The following is a 12535-nucleotide window of genomic DNA, read 5'->3' on the forward strand; positions in this document are numbered from 1 at the left end:
ATTGACTTAAAATCGATTATGGAATAACCTCTTTTTTCCCATTAGAAAACAGTTCATATTCCTGACAGACATCAAACTAAAGCAGTGTATGTTTTTGGGTATCTACATTGCATGTTTTGTATGGGAAACTGCACTGATGACCTTTAAGGTCTTTTACCTTTTTTAATTCAGTAAGTCCTTGAATTTTTACTTATTCATTTATATTTCCCCATCATGTCACTTCTGTGACTAGCAGTACACATTTTCAGTATGGCTGGTCACAGGTGGGGCTCCAGTCTGGTGATAAAACAAACAGAAATTACCTGAAAGGTAAACTTGGAGTTAACTATCCAATTGTTCTAAATTACCTAAGGATAGTAAATAAGGAAAACTTATTACAACACAAAATAACAAGCTTTTGTGAAAATACTTTTTAGGCTAAATTCATTGACCTAATATAATTTGTCTTGAATCTAGTTAATGTACTGTATTTTTAAAGCAGAAACCCAGTAACGAATTAATACACTAGGATACAAAGAAACCCTGCCGAGATGAATGTTGTTTTTTGTAATATGGTATCTCAATTATAAATTGTTTTCTTTTCTAATAATTCCATTTTAAATTTGCCTAGCTCTTCAATAATTTTTACTTTATAAATGTTACAAGTAGCATTAAGCTAAGAAAATGTTCACTTGTGTTTTGTTTTTGTGCTATTTTAGCCATTCCACAAAGTCTGTAATGGATTTTGTCAATAGCAATGAAAATATTATTTTTGTACATAACACAATTCACCTCATTTCCCAAATGGTAGACAACATCATCATTGCTTGTGGAGGAATTTTACCTTTGCTCTCCGCTGCTACATCACCAACTGTAAGTACTTTGCTTCCATCTAGTGGTGTATTTTATAATTACCTGACAAGAGCATGTCCACAGTATTCTCTGCTCTAAACATAAGGATTTTAACAAGACATGTTCACCTAAGGAAACTTTTTCCCTTTTCTTTCTCTTTCATCAGTGTTGCATTTCAGTTATGTGTGTTTATGAAAATACTAATCTGGCAATTTTGATGAGTAATTTGAAGAAGAGCCATAACTATAAGTGACTTAACGTTATTTTCTATATGCTGCCTATCTTTTCAAATATTTAGTAAACTTAAAATTTTTATTCTGTAACTCTTGAAGTTCTAAATACAAATACATGGTTATTGTGTAAGTAAGTAGAGTCATAAATCTAAATTTAGAAAAAAACATTATTAGTAATGCAGAATCTTACGTGAATTACTTGGAATATTATTTATAAACAATATTATTTTAAACTGTATATGGGAGTTTTATATTCCTGTTCTCTGAGATGTAATCTTGAAGCCAGAAATTTGCTTTCAAAAGGGAACCAAACTAATGAATTCTTATTTAAAACTCAGTCACCTCAGATAGAAAAAATATAAATAACATACCATTTTTAAGCTATCTGAACAATTTCATAATCCTTAAAAACCTCAAAAAAATTTTTATAGACATATGGACTCTAATAGCATTTGCATCTCACTTTATCTACTAGTTCAGCATTTTATTTAAAAAAATATATAGCTGTTTTTCATTCTATATAAAACATTGAAATGTATTAATAAGTTTGAAAGGCATTTAATTATATATATTTAAAATATAATAGGTCAATGTTAACTTCATATTTTAATTGTAATGTTAAAAATCTCTGATTTCTATTAAAAAACCACATTCCATAGCTACTTGCTCACATAGGAAAGAATGTAGAACTCTGCCTCTCATATTGCCTGTGTTCCTGCCACCATATTGGAAACTAATCCATAGCTGGAAAAGTATGCTCTTTCCACAGAGAAACGTGTTTTTTGTTGTTGTTAAGATGTCTTTAACTTGGTGCGGCAGTGTTTCCAAATTCATCTCTGGCTTTATTTCATCATTAACCAGCTTTTCCTACGTGATTCCTTTTCTCTCTGTAGTTTTGTCAATAGCATCACCCCTCCCCCCCCCCCCCCCCCCCCGCCAAAGGAACATTGAAAGTTAAATATTGGCAGCAAAAGCTTGTATCCTGAACATCTCTCCCCCCTCACAGGCACATACACTTTGATTTCATTCATGAATTTATTCAAGAAGTCTACAAAGGCAAACAGGCTAGTTCAAGAGGGAGTGCAGAACAGTTCATCATTATTAGAGCCTTAATTGAATTAGCAAGTAAGCAAGGAAATGGAGCCAGGAAGAAAAATAATTGATGGCATATGAGGGATGTGGATATCCTGTGAGATTAATGTACCATCTCTTCTCTTTAATCTCTGATTTCCTCTGGTGATTTATACAAAATTCTGGTAAATTGGGAGTCATATATGATTTTCTAAATGCATTCTAATATTGAGGCAGGAAGAGTTTTTTTTTCCCCTTCTACACATTCAAAGCTGAATAAATCAGTATTTTCTCCTGGCATTTTTTTTAATCATATAAAATTCTTTAATGTTTTCTAAGCAGTCATTTTTTGTCAAGAAATTTTAAAAGGTTGTATTGAAATTCATTTTATAATATTTTAAAATTTTGTGCAGAACTGGAAATGATCTCTATATAAAATTAATAGTAGGTATTAAAATTTGTATAGGTTTGAAGTTTGCCTGTTTTTATTTTATAATGAATATATAATAAAGATATTGGCATTTTGATAATTTCAAATTAATTCAAATTAATAATTTCAGAATTATTGCCTTTGTAGTTTGGATCACTATATTTTGCACTTTGAAACTGCTTATTGCTTAGACTGTTCATAACAGATTTAGGAAGTCATTCAATTGTAGAAATTTTTCTTCATTGTCTATTTCTCTATCTTTCTGTCAGTTTGGTCCATTAACTGATTGTACCTATGCCTGGTTATACACCATAGCTGATTTTATGTTCTTTGAATAAATTGCTTCCTTAAAAGACCCATCTAGAACCTTTTCTCTCACTTGATGCTAGTAGAACTCTGATTGGTGCTGACTGCTGGGTATTGTTTTCTCTTACTTGATTGTGTAATATTCCTGGTAAAAATTGTAATGTAGTAGAGGGGGAGAGTTTGGAAAGAGGAGATTGAATGAAGAATAAAATTAGAACTGGATAGGGAGGTTTTTGGCTTAGATTTAAATGTAAAACTCCAAAAGAGAATTTTGGAAAGAATAAGTGAAAGAGGAAACATTGGCAGTGTACAGATTAGCAAAGGGAAACATTGTTATGTAGATGCCATTATAATTATAATTAATTTCAATCCTAGATATATAAAGAGAGAAACATTTGAAACTGGTGTTTAAGTGATCTCATGATTTTGTTTAGGTTGGTGTGATTTTAAAATGCATATATGCATAAATGAATGAATAAATATGAATAATGGTGGATGGCTGTGGCTAGCAAACTTTTTCTCTATGGGTCAGATGATAAATATTTTCAGTTTTGTGAGCTATATGGTATCTGTCTCAACTTCTCAACTCTGCTAGTGTTGTGCAAAAGACAGTTATATAAAGTTATATAAAGGAATAGGTACGGGTTTGTCTCAAGAAAAATTTATTTATAAAAAAAGGCAGTGGGACAGATTTACTTGTGTGTCATAGTTTACTGACTGCTGACTTAGAGCATAATCCTTACATAAAATTCATAAGTTTAACATAGTATAATGTTTCAGTATGAAAACTTTATTACTGACCAATGAAAATTCAGTAATTAGAGCTTAAGATAAACTCACCCTTTTCTATTAAATAAGAACTTAAATTTGACTTACTCAATATTTTTTAAAGTTTAATTTTTAGAGCAGTTTCATTGTATGTTGTGGTCCTTATGTTCTATTAGAAGATATATAATTTTCACACTCAGCCATACTAATTTTTTCTAGCATTTGACGTGTCTAATGTTAAAATTGTATTTAATTTTGAGAGGGTAAGTAGAATGCTAAGTATTCTTCTTTTTTTATTTTACCAAGGTCAACAGTAACACTAGTTGTAATTATTTCTACTAACAATGAACATGTGGACACAGAAATTAAATATACAAATATGAGATACTTAAATACACAAATATGAGGTACTCTCAAATATGAGCTATAACAATAAATATATGTTACCTTTACATTAAAAACTATAAAAGACAGGTAAAAGCAATCAAAGATGGTCTAAATAAATGGAGACTATACCATGTTTATGGGTTGGAGACTCAGCGTAACAGGGGTAACACTTGTCCCCAAATTGGTATTTAGACATATCGCAGTTACTATCAAAATCCCACCAATTTTTTTGTAGATACAAAGACTATTTTTTACTTATTTATTTTTTTACAAACACTATTTTTTTAAAAAATTCACATGGAATAGTTAAAACAATTTTGAAAGACTCATTATATATTAAATACAGTAGCCAAGACTGCGTAGTATCTTAGAAAGACATAGTTCAGTGGAACAGAACAAAAACACAGAGATAAACATCCAACATGCACAATTTTTTTCCTCAGTCAAGGAAGGATAGCTTTTTCAAAACAGGTTAATGCTAAGTTTTCTTTGTCATTCTCCATTGAAATAAATCATGATACAAAGTTCAACTCAGGAATATGTGTTTCCCATTTCTCACATAAAGATGGGTGTCACGATAACTATGGAAACTTCTCATTTTCATCGAACAGACTTGTTTCCCACCATTAGTGAGATTCAGACACAATCTGAAATTAAGATTTGATATAAGATATATGGATTTTGGCATAAAATAAATCTATATTTTAACCTGGGTTCTACCACTTCCTAGATAGGAACACACTCTCAATCTCTTATTTATGAAAATGTGTTAATTATACTTATCGAACAGGGGGTTTGTGGAAATTAGGGTAAGTAATATGTGTAAAGCTCAATAGTTGGGGAATGCTCCTAATGTTTCCTTCATTTAGTTGTTTTTGGAACTATTCAGAATTGTATCATGATAGAATAATTTTCTCATTTATAAAATAATCCTGTCATATTCAGAATCCTAAAATAGGATATTTGAGACAAATTTATTCATGACGCGTGATTTATTTTGATGGCCAAAGATTAACATGATATAATCTTTTTGTCTGCTATCCCAGTGGGATTAGCATAGTGGTGGTCTGTTTTCTGCCCTGCGATCTTATAGGAATATACTATTTCACGCTAAGGATAACAGTTGTGTATTGCTGTTGCAGTATCATCATGTAAGAAAAGTTGAACTGTTTAGATAAATCTTACTTGTAAGCAAATATTTTAGTACGAACTTTAAGGAAAAAGTATACTTACATCATATTTATATTATAGTGAACACCTTGAACTTAATATTCATTGAAGAAGCAGGACTTTTGGAATTTCAGTTTTGCCTAGGTTAACTATGTGGCATAAAAATAAATCACGAAAATAGTTTCAAGTCTCTAAATTAGATCGGTGGTTTTAACTTCAATAGTCACAGAAAAAATGAAAACCTCTTTTAGTATGTAGTTTGACCAATCTTTGGTTTTGGAAAAGGGCATTATTTTTGTTGTTGTTGATTTTTTTAGAGTTAATGTTTCTATGACTAGTCAATTGAATCCTCTCTTTCATTCTCTATACACTGTTAAGTTGGTCATGAATGAAAAAAAGGAGTTGTAGAAAAAAGAGAAGCAAAGAACATGGATCAGTTACAAATTGCATAATCACTTCATGATTTTCAGTTGATTATTTGGTCAGCCCTCCAGAACACTGAATGTTTAGAATTTAATTCAGTGTCTTGTATGGTTTCATTTTCTCTGTTAAGGAGAATAACAGAGACTGATATTTCTGGCTTTCCTAATAGTTTCATAATAAAAAAAAAAGAAGAGTATTTTCTGTCAAAAAATGATGATAAGGTCTTGAATTTAGTTTACATTTAATTATCATTATCAGAATGTGTGGAAAAATTAGTAATTTTTCTTTTGTTTATCTCATACGTTAGTATTTTCAGAAGGCTTATATGCATTTTCCTATACAGTGTAACATGAAAATTGTGTATTTGAAATTTATGCTCACATATATTTGCTGTCAAAAATCAGAGAATAGGAACGGTTGATGACTTTTATTCCGAAACTTAATTCTAGCCAAACTTTTGGATATATTGAATATAATTCTTAGTTAGTTAGTATTCTGAAACTTAGTGTACTATGTAATTAGCTTAGTTCACATGCAGGCCTCATTAGTGTATCTATCAGTTCTTTTCTAGCAAGGGAAAGTGGTTTTTAAGTTATAATCACTACAGTATTTTATTCTTTAACTCCTGGAGATTTAGATCTATAGGAAAAACTCCAAATATTTAAAAAAAAAACAAATTATAACATGATTCCTTAATGAAAATTCTGGAAAGTTGGTATAAATAGTTTATTTACTTAAATCATTGCTGCCTAAACCAGTATTGAGGTTAGGGCTTTTACAGAGATACCATATTAGTTTATTTATTAAAATACCTTCTTAGGCATCACCTGGGAAAATATATTTATTTTATAAAATAGAGTATGCATAATTTCTAGTATATGAACTGTACATATATATATATATATACATATATACTGGTATATATGAATATATATATATTATTTGGGCAGAGTTACTCTAATGAAAAAAATAAATATTAGTCTAAATATTTGATATTTAATCTTAATCATATGTAATTTATAAAAGAAATATCTCTTCTGAGAACTTTGCTTTTAATAAAATAATCAAATATAATTTTTAAATATATTATTTTGTGTTTCAATTTTACATTGTATTTTCATTTAATTTTAATAATTTCCTTTTCTTGTACTTTTTTGATCTGTTGTCTGTTTTGTCTAATGCATGTCCAGGGTTCTAAGGTTAGTATTACTTCAGTAATTTTCAGGTTTTCAGTTTTAAGTTTTATTTTTGCTTATTTATGAAATTTTTGACTTGGTTGTATTTTGAGTTTCCATACCATCTTTAATATTAGACATATCTTTGGTATATTTAAAAGATTCATTAAAAGGATTTTTTTCTATGCATTGATTAACTACTATCTTATGACCCACAATAACCTTTAGACTAAACTATTATAATGAAAACAAATTTCAGTCATATGTACAATCAGATGTTAATTGGTTCCGTTGAAAGGAGATTGGATGGAATATATGTTATTTTAAGATTCAATAATAATCATGTGAGTGATCTTTATTATTAAATATATGTTATAATGTTTATATAACATTTCATCAAAGTCACTAATTATATAGATTTAATAAGAACTCCCTTTCTGGTTATTTGTGTTAAGAATGCTTTTTATTTTAAATTTTATTTGGATAGGTCAAAAATATAATTTTGCAAATTACATGGATGATAAAATTTTGTTTATAATTTCTGTATGTAATTCAGTCTTAAAAATGAAAGCATGTTTTGAAAGCTAGGCTTAGTAGACCAGGAAAGCATGAAAATAAGACCATTAACTAATAATAATGAGTTAGATTTCTTATAATTTCAGTAATTCAAAATGATGAATTTCTTTGAGAATCCATCTATAGATGTCCTAGAATCCTAATATTTTTGAAAATTTATTTAGAATATTTGATAGACCTAAGCAATGGCCAGATCTTCCATTCCATATTGAAACACATTAACTGAGATTTAAAATGGGTCTTATGTGAAATTATTACTTTTTTTTTGCTTTTATTATAAGCTATTGTATTGTGATCTCAGATTTTTAATTCCTGCTGTGAAATAATACTGTATATCAATGAAGTGCTAGGAAATACGGGATCTGTATTTAGGAAATCCAAGTAATCAATTATTTCTTTACGCCGTGGATACTGAGTTGGCACAGTGTAAATCAAGTTGAAAACAAATTTTTGTCTATTTTCTAGCTCATTTTAGAGAGAATGGTTTTAGAACTATTTTGCTGTTAAATGGAAGGAAGAAAGGTTGTTACATTTTATACTCCATTTAGAATCAACTTTAGTTATGTAGTGCTTGCAGTAGTCACCTATCATTTTTATTACCCATCTTGTGCACAAGAAGTGTTTTAAGAGGTTTTGTTTTGTTTTTTTTTTTCCAATCAGTGTTTCCTGCTGACATTTCCATTTTAATGTGAGCAGGAATATGTTTAGGTAGAATGATGGGCATAAACAATGTCCAAATGGAACATTAAATAGGAGTAGATACCTATAATATATGCTTACCTTGTAGTTGAATTTATCATCTGGTGAAGAAATAAGGTTAATCAATGTGGTTAGTGTGCCCATTTTCAGAAAAATTAAGCAGTAGTATTTTTTACTTGTAAAGCCCTTCTTTTCTCTGTCCCCTTGTGGCACTGAGAAAATGAGGCCTAGTTATAATGAACCTTAATAATTAAAATGTTATATAATACAGAATGAAACGTAAAATACAGTATGTTGCTGTTGCTTACAAAATACACAGTTAACACATCTCGAAGTAGTACTTCGTAACATTCCCTTTGAAAGCAGGAAATTATATTTTATCATAGTAATTTATTGAAAGTATAGTTGTACCTAACTAGGATTCTACGGATTCTTCTCATTGCTAATGTCTTATGGGCTACAAATTAATATCTGTAGAGGAATTAATAACTTTATTGATTATTTTTACCCTAGAATTTCATTGTATGTATGAGATACCCAGTGGCTTAGTTTATTCTGAAATGGGTAGGAAATTGTCATATGTTCTCATCTGACACTTGTCTCATTTTGAGGCCCACTGGAGCTGCCATACATCTTTCCTATTACTTATCTTACATTTATAGCAAAAAGAAATTAAAGCATATCTTTTTATAAACAAGAGTGAAGATTTTAGGAAAGTATCAATTTTATATCTGTGTTAATAAAATAAGACAAAAATAGTAGAAATATAGATGTGTAATCATTTCTAAGTATCTTTATGGAATGATCTTAAGTTTGGAATATAGTTTTTTCAAGTAATGACATTTAGTTTAACCTTGATTTAAAAAATGAACTTTTCCTTTATTTAAGGATAATTCACAGGCAAACTAATTAAATTTGATAACCAGCTCTTCTGATATATAGAATTAGTTTATAATTTATCATTTATTTTGTTTACAAAATGTACTAAATGTGTTGAACTGCTTATATATACTATGTGTGAATATGTATTGTATTTCCAAATTTTAAACAAGACTTAAATCTTCTACTTTTTTAAAGACGGAATTGGAAAATATTGAAGTGACACAAGGCATGTCAGCTGAGACAGCAGTAACTTTCCTCAGCCGATTGATGGCTATGGTTGACGTACTTGTATTTGCCAGCTCTCTAAATTTTAGTGAGATTGAAGCTGAAAAAAACATGTCTTCTGGAGGCTTAATGAGACAGTGCCTAAGGCTAGGTGAGTCTGTTAAGAATAACGGTGCGTGTTAAATAATTACCTACACATTACTTTTCTGATGTTCTGTGGTACATAAAGTATTGATGATACAAGTTAATGATTATGGAGTAGAGATATCACCTTGTAATTCCTAAAAATTGCTAAATTAAAATTATGGTATCTTCACATTAGAGATTTCATGAAATTGATCATCTTTAATAGATTATAATTTGAAATGAAGTCAAATATATTATGAGTTGTTTCAAAATCAATAGGACTATAACATTTTTCATTGAAATGATTGTAATGTGAATCCATTTAGGACTTGTTTTGGTAAACTAATACAAAGGTAGTTGTCCTGATCCACAAATATGTCAGAAGACCAGTGACATAATTCGTACACACAGAATGCCAGTTGATAACACTGACTATGCCAATATCACTATTTCTCAGAGTGAGCAGTTAACACTAATAAACATTACTATAGCTATGCTGTTCATTTACTATCCTGTGTAGCAAAGAAAATTTAGCACTGAGAACTCTTAGTAAATGTGGTTCAACTCCTTACATCCATTCTTACATGTCTTACCTTTCTTAGGGAGGAAATTTATTTATACTACTTAGTCTTTACAAGGGACCAGAAAGCTATTGTTTTTGTATTTGCCTTAAAGCATGAGTAGGACACAAGAAAGTAAGGCATTAGATAGGAAGGAAATTTCTGATGGATGCTTTTATTAACCATAATTTTAAAAATTGTAAAGAAATTGGGGCAGCTGGGTGGCTCAGTCGGTTGAGCATCCAACTCTTGATTTTGGCTCAGGTCATGATCCCAGGGTCGTGGGATTGAGCCCCATGTCCAGCTCTGCACTGAGCATGGAACCTGCTAGAGATTCTCTTTTTCTCTCCCTCTGCCCTTCTCCCCAGCTTGTAATCTCTGTCTCTCTAAAATAAATAATAAATAATAAAATAAAATATAAATACAATACAATAAATCTATATGTGTGTAGTTTCAGGGGATACATTTTTCCTGATCCAGGGTAGGATCAGAATCAGTAAGATCAGTAGGATCAGATCAGTAGGAATAATAACTTGCTTTAAGAATGATGGAATGAAACCTACTTTTTTGTTTGTTTTGCATTTTTTTTTAATTTTTTTTTTCAACATTTATTTATTTTTGGGACAGAGAGAGACAGAGCACGAACGGGGGAGGGGCAGAGAGAGAGGGAGACACAGAATCGGAAACAGGCTCCAGGCTCTGAGCCATCAGCCCAGAGCCTGACGCGGGGCTCGAACTCACGGACCGCGAGATCATGACCTGGCTGAAGTCGGACGCTTAACCGACTGCGCCACCCAGGCGCCCCTGTTTTGCATTTTTTAAAGATGGGCAGTCTAAGTGGAATCATTTCATAATCATTATAATGGAGAGATTGACCACACTGAGCTCTTTCTGACCAGTAACAGGTGTGGGATAATTTACTGTGGCCACCATGGACATATCCATTGATATTTTACAATAGCTGACAGAATGAACGTTGTGAGAAAGAGAAATTTTTTTAAATACCTAAGTATCTTAAAACCAGCATTTATTTGGTTATTCTGAACTTTTATATCTGAATATATTTCAAACCTTTACCACTAATTTCATTTTTATTCCAGTATTTGCAAGCGGAGTTGTTTTTTGGTCACCCATAGGAAAGTTTAAGTGATTAATAATGAAGTAAACAGTTACAAATCAATATGTGCTGTCTAGTTCTAAGCACTTTATACATATATTAATTCATTTAATCCTCACAGCTAAGGAAGTTAGCATATTTGAAGTCATTTTACATATGAGGAAACTGAGGCAGACATAGTCTAAGCAGCTGGCCCAAGATCACACAGCTCACAGGTAGCAGAGCCAGGAGTCAAATTCAAATGGTTGGAGTCCATGAATACGACTGCTTAAAATACGTAAATAGGTAAAAAGCTCGTACTCAACGAATATTTATTGAGAAGGCCGCACATGTCCCCACCGTGCAGAAAGGTGGATATTGGGCCTCGGTTCTGCCTCTACTGAGGTAGCCTATCACTGCCTGAAGCGGGAGCTGTGCTCAGTGGAGTCTCCAAGTAGTCATGTTACAGGAAGAAGTCCTGTCAGTAAAAACAGTTTATCCAATGTGAACATGAAGTTTCAAAAAATCTGTACTGATTTGTGAAATTCAGAATTTTAAAGGATGGGGGGGATAGACTAAGGAAGGGATAAATTGGGAGCTTCAGTAATCTTGTTTCTGCACCCGGTTGGTAGTATGTGGGTATGTTGTACTTATTTTTTAACTACACATGTGTTTTATATGTATTTTTCATTACTGTATTTGATAATTTCAAAACATGTCTGTTTAGTCTTGTTGACTTTAGGAACAATGAATGGAGATAAGGGAAAGACATAAAGAAAAAAACCCAGCAACTCTTTTCAGCATGTCAGAGTCAACACTTTGTATTAATAATATGCTTTTGGTTTGTAAATAGTTTGTTGTGTTGCTGTGAGGAACTGTTTAGAATGTCGGCAGAGACAGAGAGACAGGGGGAGCAAATCTTCCCATGGTAGCAGTAAACCTCAGGAAGCTCCCCAAAGTGTGACTGCCACGGCAGCTTCAAAGGTAATTAAACGTTTTCTATGTTAAATATAATGTACCTTATAAAGTTGTTGTTTTGTTTTGTTGTGTTTTGTTTTGTTTTTTAATACGAGAGAAAAGTGGCATGGTATTGCTTGATCAAAGAGCAAGGATTTGGTAATCAGTAGGCTTTGGTGCTGGCTTTTCTTCTTCACAATTGTGTTACCAAGATTATTTAACCTCTCTGAGACTTAACACTTCTTGTTTAAATGAAGATACTAATCATTTCTACTTCATAGGATATTTATTAGGATGTCAGTACACATAGCTCTGAAAGTTCTTAGTTATCACTGTTTTTCATAGTTAAAGGTATTTTGGCAGAGCTGAATATTTGAATAACATGTCTTTTAAATGGATATGTTTTTGGTGATAGATATTCTCATAATATGAAATATATATGTTGAATGCCCAGGAAATGAACAAATAGTGTATTTTGGAATATACCAGTAATCCCCATTCTGAATTAGCTCTTTATCAATATGTTTCACTGACCCTTTGTATCACATCCAGAGTTTTATCAACGTGACCTTTAAGGTCCTGCATGTCTGACTCATGCTTACATCTCCAGCTGCAGCTTG

At 31.2% G+C, this 12535-nt stretch overlaps 1 protein-coding gene across 7 annotated transcripts in view; it reads left to right on the top strand.

Moving 5' to 3' along the window:
• Positions 1-12535, top strand: part of NBEA (neurobeachin) — a 691423-nt gene that overhangs the window by 215836 nt on the left and 463052 nt on the right. For 5 of the 7 annotated variants that reach the window (XM_047078787.1, XM_047078803.1, XM_047078809.1 and 2 more), the window contains 4 exons: positions 699-852; positions 6810-6818; positions 9147-9327; positions 11812-11942. In XM_047078787.1, the coding sequence (XP_046934743.1) occupies positions 699-852; positions 6810-6818; positions 9147-9327; positions 11812-11942 (475 nt within the window). The remainder of the gene's footprint in view (positions 1-698; positions 853-6809; positions 6819-9146; positions 9328-11811; positions 11943-12535) is intronic. The other 2 variants (XM_047078796.1, XM_047078833.1) reach the window with 1 other exon arrangement.

The sequence above is a fragment of the Lynx rufus genome, unplaced genomic scaffold (assembly GCF_022079265.1).
Source record: "Lynx rufus isolate CCGP_SWC_20201006 ecotype Redwood Valley unplaced genomic scaffold, mLynRuf1.p SCAF_1, whole genome shotgun sequence".
Classification (NCBI taxonomy): Eukaryota; Metazoa; Chordata; class Mammalia; order Carnivora; family Felidae; genus Lynx; species Lynx rufus.